The 18416-nt window shown below is 41.8% G+C and overlaps 1 protein-coding gene across 1 annotated transcript; it reads right to left on the bottom strand.

Annotated features, from left to right (window-relative positions):
* Positions 1-16700: 16700 nt before the first annotated feature.
* On the bottom strand, positions 16701-17579 carry LOC148033112 (uncharacterized). The gene has a single exon (XM_087682268.1). The coding sequence runs from the start codon at positions 17577-17579 to the stop codon at positions 16701-16703; it is 879 nt and encodes a 292-aa protein (XP_087538394.1).
* Positions 17580-18416: the final 837 nt, after the last annotated feature.

The following is an 18416-nucleotide window of genomic DNA, read 5'->3' as shown; positions in this document are numbered from 1 at the left end:
CCCCAAATTTGAGCTACGCTCATCCCGCTAACTGATTTTGAGTGAGAAAGGTTTGTTGAGTTTTACAGGATGACTACCCCACATATGGATGATCCTATGGCTGAAGACGATCTACCCGAACCTACCATGGAGCAAAAGCTGGATCTTATCATGTTGCAATTGGACGAAGAGCGAAGAGCTAGGCAAGCCTTGCAAGTGCAATTGACAAAGCTACAAGGAGCGCCCACTGACAAAGAAGCACCTCAAGCTGAAGATTTGATACGCCGTACCATCGACGCCACTCTTGAAGCACAAACCATTCGCAAGGAATCCAAGATAAGTAAACGAAGTTTCTAGTTTCGCACTTTCAATGGCATAAGAGAAGGAAAGACTGTTTTATCATTCATTAGCCAGTTTGATGACTATTTCCATGAGGAAACTTATCCTGAGAAAGATAAAATCAAGTGTGTTACTAATCATCTGATAGATAGAGCATCACTTTGGTGGACTGTCGTCCGCAAGAGTATAGAATGTCCTGCTACATGGGAAGATTTCAAGAAGAAGTTCATGCAAAATTTCCTTCCACCGCAATTTCATGAGAAGGCTATCAAGCAATGGGATTTACTTCAACAACGCGACCGTGAGCCTATACCACAGTACACAGAGCGTTTTTGGAATGCACTCCTACAGCTACGCATGCTTGAAGACGTACCAGAGACGACCCATAAGCGGAAGTACATGTCTGGACTTCTTGGACATTACTACGCTGAGGTGAATATGTTCAAGCCTGCTACCCTTGAAGATGCCATCTCCTTAGCTCACGACACTGAAGATAAGTTACGTGGAAGAGATCGACGACCACAGCCATTCCAAGCAAACGGTAATTATGGATCTAAACAATTCAATTCAAATTTCAGAAGGTTTAATCCAGGTCGTTTCTCATCACCATCTTTCCGCAAGAATTGGCCTAAACCACCTGCATTACCATCCACTATCAATCCAAATCCTAAGCCTATCCAACAAGCAAATCCAAATATACCCAGACTCCCAGCCATTGCAAATAATGTGACCAAAGCCAAGCCCATCGTATGCTACAAGTGTCAACAGCCAGGCCATCTCGCAGCAAATTGTCATTCAAAGAAGCCATCAGCACATATCAACTACCTTGGAGCTATGGACGAAGACGAGCATGAGGATATGCCAGATTTCACTGAAGAAGAAGATGATCCTACTACTACTTCCGACACTTTACCAGGTATGCCTACTTTACATTCATTGTTGACTATGAAATGTATGGTGCATGGAAAAGAAAGAACTGTATTGCATGATGACGGTAGTACGCATGACTTTATTTCAGCAAAATTGGTAAAGGAATTGAAATTGCATACAGTACCTACGCACTATCGCATAAAAGCTGCATTTTTAGGTACTAGGTACAATGGCACACAAGAAGTTCAAGATCTAGAAATTCAAATTGGTCCATATATTGAAAGAAGAAATTTCTTAGTTGTCCCATTACAATCTAGCGACATTATTCTAGGAATGCCATGGAGACACCAACATAATCCCAATATAGATTATTCTACACACACAATGAATATTAATTTTCAAGGAAAATCTATTACATTATTTGGTATGCATGCATCTCATATGTTTCCACTGCTTTCGCATACTCAAGCAAAACGTGCACTACGCAAGAATACTAAATCATATCTCATTTGGGTGAATGAATTACACGCAAAAGAAACTCATATGCACCCTAGACATAAGAAATTTCTTGCATATTTTAAGGACTGTTTTGCAGAAGACCTACCACCAGGTTTACCTCCATCACGTCCAGAAGACCATAAGATTGACCTAATACCTGGCACACAACCACCTTGCAAAGCCCCATATAGGCACAATCAAATAGAGCAAAAAGAAATCCAGAGTCAAGTAGAAGAATTACTAAATAGAGGTTTAATTCGACCTAGCAGTTCCCCATTCGGTGCACCTGTGCTCTTAGTCAAGAAAAAGAATAATACTTATCGGATGTGTATTGACTACCGAGCATTAAACAAGATCACTGTAAAGAATAGGTATCCTATACCTAGAGTTGATGACCTTATGGACAAACTGCAAGGATCTTCTATATTTAGTAAAATTGACCTTAAGTCTGGATATCATCAGGTGAGGCTAGATAGATCCGACATATTTAAGACTGCATTCAGGACACAGTTTGGCCATTACGAATTCTTAGTTATGCCATTCGGATTAACTAATGCACCTGCCACTTTCAGTAGAATGATGAACCGTATTTTTCTAAAATATCAATATTGTGTGATTGTTTTCTTTGATGATATTTTAGTATTCAGTCAAAGTGAAAAAGAGCATTATGAGCATTTATCATTAGTTTTTCAATTACTGAAAGAAAATCAATTGTTTGCAAATCCTGACAAGAGTGAATTCTTTAAGACAGAAATAGAATATCTAGGTCATATTGTATCAAAAGAAGGAATAAAAGTTGATCCTAAGAAAATTGACGCAATATTGCATTGGCCTATTCCTAAAAATGTACATGAATTACGCTCATTCCTTGGTCTTGCTAGTTTCTATAGGAAGTTTGTACGTAATTTCTCATTACTTGCTTTACCACTGACCAAACTTCTTAAGAAAGGCATTGTTTATCAATGGACTGAAAACCAGTAGAAATCCCTTGACTTACTCAAACGTGCATTGACCAATGCCCCTGTCCTACAATTGCCTGACTTTAATAGACCATTCTTTTTAGTTGTGACTGATGCTAGCGGATCAGGAATAGGAGCCGTGCTAATGCAAGACAACCATCCAATAGCATATTCTAGTTCTAAGCTGAAACCCTCTGAGCTCAAATATTCCACTTATGACAAGGAACTCTTAGCAGTTGTACAAGCATTGAAACAATGGAAGCATTATTTAATGGGTTCAGAATTCATGATAAAGACCGACCAGCAAAGCATTAGACATCTACTTAGCCAACCCCAAATTTCTGACCGCCATATCAAATGGGCTTCATTCATTCAAAGTTTCCATCCTATCATTCAATACCAACCTGGAAAAGAAAATGTAGTTGCCGATGCATTAAGTAGAAGACCTGCAATTCATAACATTTCTATCATATCTTTTGATTCTTTGATTGCTATGAAAGACACATATCACCAGGATATTACTTTTCATTCTGATTGGCAAAAATTAGTTCAAAATAATTTCATTCCTGTTGATTCATTGTCATATAATGATGGATTCATGTTCTTTGAAAAGAGACTGTGTGTTACTATTCCATTCCGATCTTTTGTTTTAAATGAAATTCATTGTCCCCCATATCAAGGTCATAGAGGTATCATTTCTACATTACGCATGTTAACTGAAGATTTTTATTGGCCGCATATGGATGCAGATGTGTCTAATTTTGTTTCTGAATGTCTGATTTGTCAAAGAATAAAAAGACATCATGGTAAACAGTATGGGTTATTAATGCCTTTATCTATTCCATCTAAACCTTGGGAACATATATCTATGGATTTCATTACTGGCTTACCAAATACTAAATCTAACCATGACATAATTTGGACAATTGTAGATAGATTTAGTAAGCAAGCATATTTCATTGCATGTAAGAAAACTTTAACAGCATCACAAGCAGCACAGTTATTTTTGAAAACTGTTTTTACTAACCATGGATTGCCGAAAGTGATTATTTCAGATAGAGATTCTAGATTTTGTAATAATTTCTGGATTACACTGTTTGCAAATCTAGGCACAAAGATTGATTTCTCATCTGCATTTCATCCAGAAACAAATGGACAAACAGAAGCCACAAATAGCACTATTCTAGATCTTTTACGTGCATACACTATCTCTAAACCTCAGACATGGGATACTCACTTACATTTATTACAGTTTGCATACAATAATACACCGCACACATCTACAAAGAAAGCACCTTTTGAAGTTATTTATGGACATAGATTATCTACACCTGTTGCATCTTTGTCTAATAGAATACAAAGTGCCGATGATATTGCTGTTATGCATAACACTATTTTTGATGAAGTAAAGGATATGATTGCTAAAGCCCAACAATCATATACCAAACAAGCCAACAAGAAAAGACAAGCCATGAATTTCAAAGTTGATGATTATGTTTGGCTTAGAATAGAAAAGCGTAGACTGCAAAGTGTAGATAGACATCCAGTTGTCAAATTAGCCCCTAGATTCTACGGACCATTTAGAATCATTCATAAGATTAATGACAATGCATTCAAGTTAGAACTGCCATCCCATTGGAAAATTCATAATACATTTCATATTAGTTTATTGAGACCATTTAGAGGACAATTACCTATCCACCCTGTATATGAAAACCCACCTTTACTAGAAGAAGCGACTGAAATCCTTGAACCAGAAGCCATCATAGACACTGACTACATGACCACTAGAACTGGCCGAAGGTACTCTAGATATCTCGTGAAATTTAAGAATCATCCTGTAGAAGAAGCACAATGGATGCACGCTAGAGACTTAAATGCTTTCCCCACTCTGTTAGCTCCACATTGAGCTAATAGCAATTGAGGTCAATTGCTATCCCACCCCGGGGGTATGATACCAGGAGGCATATTCCATGGTGGATTCCGTGAGGTTTTACGGTGGATTCCGTAAACTTAGATGACCGGGGCTCATACGCAAAGAGGATTCTTTGTGCGAGAAGTTGATGGGGACGCCTGTCCTTTTCGGGCGTTTCATTAATTTAGTGTGTACATGGGTGATTCCATAGCGGGTGATTCCGCAAAATGCATATTAAATTAATAAACGTTTATGAGTTTAGAGTGCGCACTCGTAATAAATTAAGGTTAGGATTTATTTCTAACCAGTTGATTTATTTATGTAGCTGAAGACTGCTAGGTATTCACTTTTGTCGGTTTAATTGTGTTATTTTACTAACGATTGTGAATGCTTCAGTTGATGTGTAGAGATAGCAGCAGTGGCGGAGGAAAGCATTGGAGTCTAGCGGGTTTTCGATCTTTGGACTATATTTTGATAGGCGCCACGCCTATATTTTGATTATGTTTATAGAGACATCGATTATTTATTACTATTTTGTATGCGCTTATGCGCCTGGATATGTTATTTTTATTTGGACATTGAGATTGGGCGTGCCAGACTCTCTGGGCACCGTCCATTAGCTTTATTTTCCTATTTTTGGTAGAAAGCAACTCAAAAGCTAAAAACTTGTCATATTTTTGTAATTGGGCTATTTTTGAGCATAAAGATTGGAAATATACATTAAATACATGCTTTGTGAAGCGCTCACACAAGGCATGGGGGAGATTCAACCCAATTTGTCTCTTGTCTCATGTCGTGCTTGTTTTTACATTGGTTTTTGTGCTAAAAAGTAGAGTGCTTTGTTCTTGGGGACCTTTGGAAATTCACTACGTGAGCTACCTGCGTCCGATCTGCGCACCAGAATATGACCAAGAACCTGGTTTCTGTTGGTCAAATGGTTGAGCAGGGCTTGCAGGTCAGATTTAATTCTCATGGATGCTTTGTTGAGGATATAAAAAATAAAGGTCGCTTGATAGCAAAAGGAAAGAAGAAGGATGCAAACATGCCTGAATTGAGTACAACAATATTTGCACATGGGACCGGTGTAGTTGTAGATATTGATATCTGGCATAAATGCATTGGTCATGTTAATGTACAGCGACTTAAATCAATGCAAGCCCAAAATATTGTTGCAGGATTGCCTAAATTCAAGGTTGCAGAAATGCATAAGGTATGTGAAGCCTGTCAGTTTGGAAAACAGGCAAGGAAACCATTTCTTAGACATGTTCAAGAGAGTAAGAAGCCATTGGAATTAATCCATTCTGATGTGTGGACTACTAAAGCTGCATCTCTTGGAGGCTGTCATTATTTTGTCACTTTTATTGATGACTATAGCAAAAAATTTTGGGTGTATTTTATGAAAAAGAAAAGTGAAGTTTTTGGGCATATCAAAACTCTTAAAGCTATGGTTGAAAAAGAAACATGCCTGCAAATAAAATGCCTAAGGTCAGATGGAGGGGGAGAGTACCTCTCAAATGAGTTTGCAAGGTTCCTGCAGGAGCATGGCATAAAGCAACAATATTCATGCAGTCATATCCCATAGCAAAATGGAATTGTAGAAAGGAAAAACAGGCATATTGGAGAGGTATCTCGTGCCATGCTCAACGAAAAAGACTTGCAAGATTTTTACTGGGCTGAAGCAGTTGCTACAGCAGTCTACATAATGAATAGGACTCCCACTGCAGCAATACATGGGATGACTCTAGAGGAGAGGTATACTGGTAGGAAACCAGATATCTCTCATTTGAAGATTTTTTGGTTGCATTGCCTATGTTCATGTGCCAGATGAGTTGAGATCCAAGTTAGATCCAAAAGCTGAGAAGTGCATCTTTATTGGTTACTCTCTACAGAGCAGGGTATAGATGCTATAACCCTTCTACTCGTAAGTTTACAGTGAGCAGAGATGTTGTTTTTGATGAGATGAGTAGTTGGTATAAACCAATAAATGTGATTGATGATGTAGATGCACAAAATGGTAACGCTACACAGAATTCACAGCAGCAGTCAAAAAATATTAGTGGACCTGGAGTGTCCTCTAGCAGTGGTTCACATTCTTCGCCATGGACAGGCAGATTGAGATCAAGAGAATATCCTCAAAACAATGCAGATAGTGGTATGCAAGTTTCACGAAAAGGAAAAGAGAAGGTAGATCAGCCCATGTTTGATGTGAATGTAGGTCACTCTTATGTGGATGGTGAATCCAGTGGCTCAGAACAGAGCATTGATGATGAGTTGGGTATTCCTTCTATTGTTACACCTGGAGTAAGGAAGACTAGGGATGTTTTGAGAGCACCTGGGAGTGAACCTACTTTGCGCAGGTCTACCAGAGCTAGGTATCCTGTGGATAGGCTGAAATATGATGGATTTACAACTATTCACTATGCCTATATGGTCAAAGTGATATAGGAACCAAAACCCACTTCTTTTGAGCAAGCCACGGGAAAAGAAAAATGGGAGAAATAAATGAATGAAGAAATGGATGCCTTGGAAGCAAATGCTACATGGGAATTTGTACCTTTGCCTAAAGATAAGAATGCAATTGGTTATAAGTGGCTTTATAAGGTGAAGCACAATGCAAATGGTTGTGTGAATAGATACAAGGCAAGATTAGTAGTCAAGGGGTATGCACAAACATATGGCATTGATTATGAAGAAACATTCAGTCCGGTTGCAAGGATGGCAACCGTAAGAGCAGTCATTGCTATGGCTGCATCAAAGGAATGGTCTTTACATCAGATGGATGCAAAGAATGCCTTCTTGCATGGTGATTTGCAAGAAGATGTATATATGGAGCAGCCACTAGGTTATGTGCATGTTGTTCATCCTGAGTTTGTTTGCAGGTTGAAGAAAGCCTTGTATGGCTTGAAGCAAGCACCTAGAGCATGGTCTGATAAGATAGGACAGTATCTTGTCACTATTGGCTTTCAGATTTCCAAGGCAGATTTCTCACTTTATGTGAGAAAAACAGAGAAAGGTATTATGCTACTTGTCATTTATGTTGATGATTTGATTATGACAGGTGATAGTGATGAAGATATCCTTCATGTGAAAATGCTATTGAAGCAGAAGTTTGAGATGAAGGATTTGGGAGAGCTGCGTTATTTCTTGGGCATTGAGGTGATTAGATCACCAAGTGGGATACGGCTCTTGCAGAGGCAGTATGGATTGGACATGCTATCCAAATATGGGATGACAGGCTGTAAGCCTATTTCAGTTCCTTTGGAGCAGAATGTGAAGCTGAGTGTAGATGCATATGCCAAGAGCTTGATATGAAGCTATAGACCGGATTGTATTTGCATTCGTTCGCTCAATTAGTTGATAATTCACTTTTAAGAGTACTTTAGTATATGCATTTTAATTAGCATCCTTTTTTGCAAAGTTACATTGTCATGCTTTACCTAAATCCTTATATTGATTACAACTAATATAGTTTTCTATTTGTGCAAGTCATCTTTGACGATCCCCAAAGAGGAAACTCATTGTTATGTTTTGATAAAAGATGGTTCTCCAATTTGAGGACATCCTTTTTTGCAACCAAGCTAAGTGTATAACCTAGAAACCCATTATAACCATCACCAATGAACATCAATAATGAAGAGCTATTTATACTAGGAACTTTGGGATATAGCCTACCATCTAACCAAAGATCAAGATTCTTCTTTTCTTCAAACCTGAGTATATGTTTCGTAGACTTTGCAATAGTAATGGGTTTTGTTCTCTTCCTTATTGGTTCATCCTCACTATCCAAATCAATATGAAGATGATAGAGAGGTCTTTTACTAGAGCTATAGAAATCATTAGATAACCGATTCATAGCTAAGGATGTGATTAGAAGATTGGATTGAAAAACTATGCGAATTAGAAACAAGAAGGAAAACGATGAGGAAACTAGTATGGATGGGAAAGAAAGAAGAGAGTGAGAATGGAGGGAAGTAATCAAATGTCGAACAAAATTCAAATTGAATATTAGTTTTCACTTTAATGAGAATGAGTAAGATCTTGATTATGACAATCTTTGTCACCTTTATGGCGCTTAGATTTCTAGGTTTGATGTGACCACGAGAATATAGCGATAATGAATTATTAATAAATTTTTATATATTTACTTACCAAAATATAGTAATTTTTAAAAATAAAAAAGTAATTTTATTCCCTAAAATAATTTCTCTCTCTAGGATCACTTACAGGACATTTTTGAGACCTCAAAACTCCCCTAATGGGAGCTCTCTCATCCTTTTAGAAGGGGGCCTTTCGCAAGTATTTTGTAGTTCATTTCATAGTTGGTTTTAAGTTCTTTCTTGAATAAGCTCAATGAGCCTCTTACACCTTATCAATCGAGCTTCCCTTATGGAAACCTTTCTCTTCCTTAAGCTCTAGAGATATATCATAGTAACAACTAACTATTTTACAAAGTGGTCAGAAGCACGAGCGATGAGGAAGGATGACACAAAAGAGACTGTCAATTTCCTATTAGAGCAGATTATATGCCGATTTGGTCGCCAAAAGAATTAGTATCGGATCGTGGAAGACATTTCCTAAACAAGGTGCTAACTGAAGCGTGGCAAATTAAGCACAATAAGACGACTCCTTATAACCCACATGCAAATGGGCAAGTTGAAAGCACCAATAAACAGCTTGTGGGAATTCTATAAAAAATAGTGTTTGAAAAGAAGCAAGATTGGGATAAGAAATTATATGTGGCAGTGTGGGCATATAATACGACGCTTAAGTGAGCCACCAGCCACATCCCGTTCAAGCTAGTCTATGGGAAGGAGTGTGTTTTGCCCTTAGAGATTGAGTTGCCAACTATGAGATTTGCAATCAATCACTCTTTGGGTGACGAGGATGCCCTCTTTGAGCGCTTTACAACTCTGACCCACTTGGATGAGCTCAAATTGGAGAGTCTGTTGCACCAAGAAGTGGCTAAGCGTCGGATGAAACAGATGTATGATTTAAAAGCAAAGAAATATATCTTTAAGAAGGGACAGTTAGTTCTATATTACGGTGCATGGAGAGAACTGTTTCCACGAAAACTTGAGCACAAATGGGATGGCCCCTATATTATCGTAAGAATAGGGAAAAATAAGTCCACGGCATTACTGGCTGATCTTGAGAGAGTGAAGTTTAAAAATAAGTTTAATCTTAATAATATTACACCTTATTATCTCGAAATACACTAATGAAATAAATACCTTGCAGGCCAATGCGGGGTTAATCAGAAACCTACAAGAGAAAATATTGGTTGATGGGGTGGCTTATTCCTTACTTGGAACACCCATACTTGGAGCATTGATATCATCTGGGAAAGCTTATCTGGTGGAGTAAAGGATATAAAGTGATTGAGCAAGAGGAAAAATCATTTGCATGGGAAATCAAAGTCTTGTGTCATCACTGCTTGTGAATCTTAACAAGTATCCCTATTAGATTCAACGAAGAAGGTGGGATGGTGCCTTCAGTGCATCCTCTGAATATGCTCAATTTTGATTATCACAATTACGAGTAGAGGTGATGATGGTTGGCTATGTGAACCCATTGTGGATGTACACATTGTATGTTGATGGAACGTCCAGGGGTCCCAACAAGAAAGGGAGTATAGGGGTAGTCATCAGAGGTTCTAGACATAGAGTTGTGATAAAATTAGCTATTTATCTCGGGGTTGGCTTTACCAATAACATGGCGGAATACAAAGCTTTAATCATGGGCATGAATATTGCTAAGAAGGGCAGTATCTATCAATTGTTAGTAAAGGGGGATTCCCAATTAATATTGAACCAACTAAATGGGACTTACACAGTACAAAATCTCATTCTTTCTATGTATTATCACAATGTTATGACCATGCTTGACGGGTTTGAGACAGTGTCTTTTCAACTAGTTCCACGATATTGGAATTAGTTTGCAAACTTGTTAGAAAATTTTGTTTATGAAGAAGATCTTTTCTTCAATTGTGGTTCTAGGTTGGATATCTCTATTAATGATGAGGTAGGACTCGATCAATTATATTGGGGGCTTCTATCACAACATGTTCTATATGGCAGGCGATGGTTAGTTTGGGTGATGCAAATAGTAGCCGAGACCCATTTGCCTTTATTATCTTGGAGCCATAGGTTGGTTAGATGACACGCTATGCATACACCCCTTGCTATTTATGTAGGAGTTATGGGTCACAATTTGATGTGTTTGGTTTAGGAAAGGAGCCCTATTTCCTCCTTGGGATGATGGAGCATTTGGTTATATATTAGCAAGATTTTATACAGGGGAAATATATACGAGCTATTTTCTTGATTTGTTTGGGCCAAGAGGGCCGGCTTTATCGAGTTTAAATGATTTATTTCTTTAGGCAAGAGGGCCAATTTTGTTGGGAGTGAACTGTGTTATTTCCTTAGGCCAAGAGGACCATATGTCTGTTTGGTACATGTACGTTTAATGGTTTTCTGTTTTAATGATTGCATCACACAGGTTGACAAAGTCACTAGAGGGAGCCTTTGCTACGGGGAAGCTTCTTATGGCCATTCTAGGTGTTTTTGTCCCCCTTTTTGAGTTTTCCCTTAAGCAGATAATGCTATATGTGTATATAAGGATTAATTCCTTTTCATTTGTTGGGGACCGGCAATCAAGGCATGAAGTCCTAGGGTTTGGTTAGGTATATTTGGGGGAGACTTGAATAGTTTTCTACCTCATGTTAGAACATTGTCAGGCATTAAAGACCTGTGATAGAGGGTAGTCCTTGTGACCATGTTCTTTTTACATGCTAGCCAGCTATCCTAGGAGTCCCTGTTAGTGTGAGGCAATTGGAGAAGCCTACCAAAATATCAAGATAAGAGCAAGTTTTGACTCTATCTAAAGATAAAAATTACAAAGGTGTGTAAAAAGGAGTTCTAACCCCTCAATAAGAAAAAGAAAAATGAAAAATTTCCCGGAGGCAGTTGATTCTCGCCTTACGAAGGCCTAGTAGGTTTCTGGGGACGAGTCAGCCCTAGGGCCAATGCCTTGTTTTCCTTGGGGTAGTAGCTAGCCGAAAAGAAAAGGAAAGGAAGGTTGGAGTGAAAATAAAAGTGAACTCTAATAAAGGATTATGTGTCGCCTCGCGAGAGCTTGGTAGGTGCTTGGGTACCAAGTTAGGGACCTAAGGCCGATGCCCAGTTCTCCTTGGGTCACTCTACGCTTAGCTCCCTCCTTTTTACATGCCCGAGTATGAAACCTTAAACGAAAAATGTGTTATAATAAGAAAAATATGATGACCAGGCTATAGGAGTCCTTGCCTAGTAGGAGGTCTTGGTCCAGTTGTCCTCAATTAGGTAGGTAGTTCAGACCACCACTAGGATGACCTCTTTGATAGGCTTTTTAGCTACTTTGTGTTCGAAAGTAGTTGGTTAAAGACTCACTCTGGATTTTTATCAGATTATGCTAGGCCTCTCCCTTGTGGATTTTCATACCTTGGTTCTATCAGGGGATAGGGTGCTGTGGTCGCCAATGAGAGTTGGATGTTAGGAGCCGCTTTTGAGCTGTGCTTGAAGCATTTGAGGCTGTTTTTGGAGCAAGAAGTGCCTAGGAAGAGCTAAAGACCAAATTTTCATGAAAAATCAAACAGTGTGGATAGCTGAGCTGGAGTTTTCCTAGATGCATTTTGACATCAGGAATTCCATGCAAGTCTCAATTCATCGATCTTGGAGGTTGTTTGACCCCTATTTAATCTCTGCAAGGTTTGGTGTTATAAAGCAGCTACCGGATATGGGAGTTGAAAAGTGTGTAACAAAGGTCAGCTTTATAGATTTCGGTGTTGTGAAGCCATCTGTCTTGACGGATCTTGAATCTAAGTCCGTTTGCCCATCCAAAATTGAAATATCCACTTGTAGGATAATGTAAATACAAAAAAACTAAACCGGTTATTTTAATGTCTTAAACCTTAGGCTTATTAAGAAGCCTAAAACTAATAAAATTTTGACAGACAAGGGGGGTGCAAAACTTCCAAATCTGCTCGGTACTGCTTGAATGCACATCCATTTAGGGGGAGAGAGAGAGAAAGAAAAAAAGAAAGAAAGATATATTAACGTCTTCTAAAGACCAAAACTGGCCTATGAGACAAACTGTGATACAACTGATGAGGTCCAGCTATCCAAAATAAAAGTGCTGAATGAAAAGCTAAAAACTGGAAACTAAAAATACGATGCTGTGAGTGTGATAAGTGTCGTATATGTGTATGTGCGTATGTAGCTCTGGTACTCCAGATAATGGCTACAAAAGGGGAACAAATGTCGGCTGTGATAGGGGAACAGCTGTCGGCTGTGATAAAGTGCTGCAATGTATATATGTAACAGATGCAGGGAGATATACTATCCTGGGATGTAATAGCAGTCGTCGAAGTCACTAATAGTAGGTGATCCCTCTTGGATGCAGGATGTGGTACATCGGCGGTGGAGAAAGAGCAAACTGGAGATCTGAGATCCAATGTGTCGAGTGTCGTCGGATCTCAGTCTGTTGTCGATGTAGATCAAGAATCCTCCAGATCTCCTGTCGGTGTGGCTGTGGGGTTCGAAACCCTCGGATCCTCGTGCGGCGTCGGGTATGCTGGTCCTCAGCCTGCTGTAGTGTGAGCCCGGAGGTCTGGCTGGAGGCTGGTATAGTAGCTCTCACTCTATCTGTCTGAAAGAACTGTGTAATAGTCGTCTGGGTGGGCCCCTCTCTGACTGGGACCCGTTGTGTGCTCTGCTCTCTGATGTGCCATGCCTCTCCCAAAAAACGGCCAAATGATCTCTGGTCCATATCGGTCATACATCCCTGAAGTGAGCTGCTCAATGTGAATCTAGATCTCAACTCTGAGTATGTCGGGCATCTGAGAACAAAATGCTCCTCACTCTCCACCTCTGATCTGCAAAGGGGGCATATCCTCTCCTCCCGTGGGATGCCACTCTCAATCATAAGCTGATGTGATAATACCCTGAGCTGTCCAATAAGAACTCTCAATCGATGTGGCATATAGATCTGCATATATCTCGGAATCTCTATGAATCCCTGCTCTGATATGCTCAAGAACTGTGTATAGTAATGTGCCATCTTCGATGGCAGTGGCTATGCAGGGCTGACCCATATCCTCTCTATATAAATATGCCATATCTCCTGTCTAATGACTCAGTTTCTCTCAGAGAGAGAGAGGGTGTAAGTGGGAGCCTGAGTATCATATAGAAGAGGTGGGAGTCTATCAATGTCCAGCCCATGTCTATCAAACCAAGCTCTAGTCTGTGCATACCATGATGTGGTATCCCCCGCTCGAGCCATCTCCTGAGATGCCATATATGCTCTATATGCAATGCGATCTCTGTCCATATCCTGAAATCTGTGTAGGAAGCAGACTGTCTGAAATAATGCCTCGACTAGCATGGGCGGTGTGGCAAGCTCTGCTCGCACAGTGTCATGTGGGACTGAGGCCTTGCTGCGAATCAATCTAGATATCATGATCACTTGAGGTCTCTCTATCAATGTCCATACATAATCGGCAAGGCCTGGCCCCCATATAGCTGCTCCATACATCAGTGCTGGAGTGACTAGAGTATCAAAGAGCCACCCCTTGGTGCGGGGCTCCTGGAAATGTGCCTGATAACACTGTCACTCCATAAGAGCCAATGCTGAGTATCCTCTAGTGAGGCGGTCACGAGCTGCCTGTGTCATCGAGAAAGTCCCTGAAGCTGCTGTAAAGGTGACTCCCAAATATACATATGATCCAGTGACCTCAATACTCCCTCCTGCTGCCATGAAAATACTCTGTCTGCGTATCTGAGATGATGTATGGAATATAAGAACCTTGGTTTTACCAAGGTTCACTGTCATGTCTCTCTGTATGCAAAAATCATCCAATGCTAATAAATGCTGCTGTAATCCCTGAGCTGAGTCTGAGACCAACACAATGTCATCTGCATATAGTAAGATATGAACTGTGGCTCCACTGAGATCTATACCTCCACCGGCTCGCTGTTGAATAAACTCTGCTATCTCATCAATGTATAGCCCAAATAGAGTCGGTGAGAGTGGGCATCCTTGTTTCACACCAATGGTGCTCACAAGGGGATCTGATATACCTCCCGGACATCTGACTCTGCCAGTAACCCACTCATATAGTGCATAAATACCCCACATCATGTCATCATCCACCCCCAGATTAAGTAGGCGTCTGAAAAGCCTCTCTCTCGGAACCATGTCAAAGGCTTTGCGGAAATCCACAAAGCAACAATACAATCTCTGTTTTTTCACTCGTGTCTGGTCGATTAGACAACGGAGAGTGAAGATGTGGTCTATGGTAGAAAATGCCCGTCTGAACCCTGCCTGTCCGGGTGTGCGCATGCACTCTCTCTCTGCTAGCGTTCTGAGCTCCTCCTCCATCACCGTGCCATAAATTTAGGACAAAACTGGCCCAATCATGATGGTCCTATATGTGTTAGGATCCATAGGATCCCCTGACTTGTGGATAGGTACAATGGTGTGCTCTGTCCACGAGTCAGGGAACCCCTCCGACAATGCACGGTTGAAGAGGTGAGCAATGAGTGGAGCAAATGTGTCTCTGCCATATATAATATGCTCTGCCTGAAGATCAAACTGGTCTCGAGCGTGGCCATACTGTAACCGTGAGATAGCATGTTTCACCATACTAGTGGTGAAAAAGGATGAAATACCCGGTCTCGGTATACATGGTGTTTGTATCAGCGGTTGTGCGGGTACATGATATAAACTCTGTGCGTATCCATGCCATACTGCAGGGTCATGTATCGGTGTGGGTGAGTGTGGTTCTCTGATCTGCCTCCATGCCTCTGCACAATCTCTGCTCATAAGAAGGTGGTATATATCCCAATATCTCTCCTCCTCCCATTTCCGCTTTTTACGGCGGGTCAAGCGGTGCATGCGTCTCTGTGCCTGTCTGTGTGTGATCTCTCCTCTGGCCTCCAAATCGCGTAGCTGTCGACGTAGATCTTTGCACTCATCATCATACCACCTGTTCTGTGGCATGGTACCGGTCTGAGGGGGGTGCGTGTATGTGTGATGTGGAAAACTGAGTGTAGCAGAATCATGCAGAATGCGTGTGATATCAGTGGTCAGTGTATCAAGGGGTGCGTATGGATCAGGTGATGTGATGTGCTCCTCCAGATGCTGTGAGTAAATATGTGAGAGCTTATGAGTGAAGTATATGGTAGTATGCATGTGGGGTATGATATCTGTAGGCGGTGATGGTAATGAGGTGAGGAGTGAGAAACTGAGAAAGGTGTGATCGGCACCGAGTGGAAGTCTCCCAAGGCCGAAGGACTCGATAGTATGCATCCCATCGATCGGTCCGAGTAGATAATCTACAGTACTCTCACCCCCCCCATGTGGGAAGCATGTAAGACCTCCTGAATATGGCCATCATGCCATCCCATTATAAATAACGAGATGATGTCTACTACCAAGCTCAAGTAAATGCCCTCCATACCCTGTGGCGTCTGGCCCAGTATCTGCTGACTCCCCACTGATCCCCAACTCCTCAGGGTCTAATGCTCTCATGATCTCTGGCTGCTCCATATCAAAACTCTCACACTGTCGGCTCTGTGTGCGCCCGTTGAAGCCCCCCATAAGGAAGACCTCACCCAAACTAGAATACAGAATAATGTCCTCTGAGAGTTGTGAATAAGGGGAGGGGGAATCTCTGGCCTGAATATCACCCTGCGTAGTAGCATATCTGGACCCTCGTGGTAAAAAGTAGCATACTGCCATATAGATCCATCTCTCATCTGATATCTGCACTCTGATCCATATGTAACTTGCCTCCTCATCTCGTCTCACTAACTGGATATGTCTCTGTATCCCCTGACGGAATAGAACTGCCACCCCTCCTGAGCCCCTAGATGTGCTCTGCCTAGTAGTAGCCCGGTATGCAGATACCCACTCAAATCCTGTAATGCGTGGAAGCCCTCTCTCTGGGATCTCATGTGTCTCTGTGAGGCATATAACATCATGGTCGGGTAAAATCTCCTCAAGTCTGTCCGGTCGTGACCATAGGGAGCTGTTGTAGTTCCAAACTGCCACACGTATCGGGGTTTTTTGTACAGTCCTCTGCCTCGTCTCATAGGCCGCACCCCCTATTTGGTGGGGCGTCCATCTATAAAAATCCGGCCATCTCGATAGAAGGCCTTACGGCCTTCTCTACGTGCTTGGAGTATCTGTGGCATGCATGCTCGTCTGTGTGCAATCTGCATCTGAGTCAGGTCCTCATCCATGAAGGTGGAAGCCCCAGTCATCCCTCGGAGCAAAATCCGCTTCCGAAAGAAAGCGGCTCTGTCCTCCGGTGTGCTCATATGTAATATCAGAGCTCTGACCCTGGTAGTATCTCGTCCTGCATGCCATGCCTGAGTAAAGGGCATGCTTGTGTACCCTAGTCGGGTGCATAGCCCGCGTGCGTCCTCCTCCAAAGAGGCCCCTTCGGGGAGCCCGGTAATATGCACGTTCAATCTGCGCGCGTTCCTGAGCCTCTCCTCCTCTAAGGTCTCCTGAACCCGGACTACCTCCTCCTTTTTATTTTCTTCTTGGACCTCCTTCTTAATGTTCTTCTTCACTACCTCAATCCACCCCTCCTTATTCCCTTCTAATTCTTCCTTCATGTTTGCTTTGATTTTTTCCTCCCATCCCTCTCTCGAAGCCTCAACTTCGGTTTTAATGCATACCTCGAGGGCCTCTCGGCATTCCTTCGTGATAGCCTCTCGGAGGTCTGCTTTGAAATCCGCATCCTCTCTTGCCTCCTGTAGATGTGACACTTCCGTTTGTAGCTTGTCCAGGTCGGTTTTGAGATCCCTCTTCTCTTCCGTGAGTGTCTTCACCATCTCCTCCAGTCGCCGGATCCTCTCATGGAGCCGGCGGGTTTCTTGGTTCAAGGCATTATCCGCATCCTTCTTGAAATCTTTCTTCGCCTCCTTGATAGCCTGGCTGATTAGAAGCTCCACGTTATGGAGCTTGAGCGGCATGTCGCCTCACGAGGAAAAAGCCCCCTCGATAGACCTGTTGAATGTCAAAGAGACCACCTTCAATGAAGAAAGTTTTCCACTTTTCACCTCCTCCTGAAACTGCACATCTACAAATGCTGTCCTAGCTTGCACGTTCCAAGAGCCTTCCTTCTGCGAAGAGAGATAAGCTCAGTTGCAACTGGCCGTCCTATTTAGGATGTTATTCAAATAGATGCTGCTATCAACCCTGGCAACAGCGGGGGCCCCTTGCTTGACAGCTCTGGGTATCTGATTGGCATCAATACGGCAATCTATTCTCCATCTGGTGCATCACCTGGTGTTGGTTTTTCAATCCCTATTGATACAGTCAGCGGCATTGTTGATCAATTGATTAAGTATGGCAAGATTACTAGACCTGTTTTGGGCATGACATTTGCTCCAGAACAATCAGTGGAGCAACTGGGTGTGAGTGGTGTCTTAGTTTTGGATGCTCCCCCTACTGGCCCGGCTGGAAAAGCTCACGATGGGACAGGCACGGACTGTGGAAGCGCCTGCTACAGCGATGGCGAAATGGGAGGGAGGGAGGGAGGGAGAGAGAGAGAGAGAGAGAGAGAGAGAGAGAGAGAGAGAGAGAGAGAGAGAGAGAGAGAGAGAGAGAGAGAGAGAGAGAGAGAGAGAGAGAGGGAGGGAGGGAGGGAGGGAGGGAGGGAGGGAGGGAGGGAGGGAAGAGAGAGAGAGAGAGAGAGAGAGAGAGAGAGAGAGAGAGAGAGAGAGAGAGAGAGAGAGAGAGAGAGAGAGAGAGATTCCTGATCAGAAGAGAGAGAGGAAGGACATGACTGTGAGTTTGTTGATTTTAAT

The sequence above is a fragment of the Lygodium microphyllum genome, chromosome 7, assembly GCF_053477565.2.
Source record: "Lygodium microphyllum isolate KBCC chromosome 7, Lygodium_microphyllum_v1.1.10, whole genome shotgun sequence".
Lineage (NCBI taxonomy): Eukaryota > Viridiplantae > Streptophyta > Polypodiopsida > Schizaeales > Lygodiaceae > Lygodium > Lygodium microphyllum.
This window is presented reverse-complemented; position numbering and strand designations above follow the sequence as displayed.

Coding starts and splice junctions, on each gene's coding strand:
- LOC148033112 (XM_087682268.1), bottom strand. CDS start 17,579: ATGCCGCTCAAGCTCCATAACGTGGAGCTTCTAATCAGCCAGGCTATC.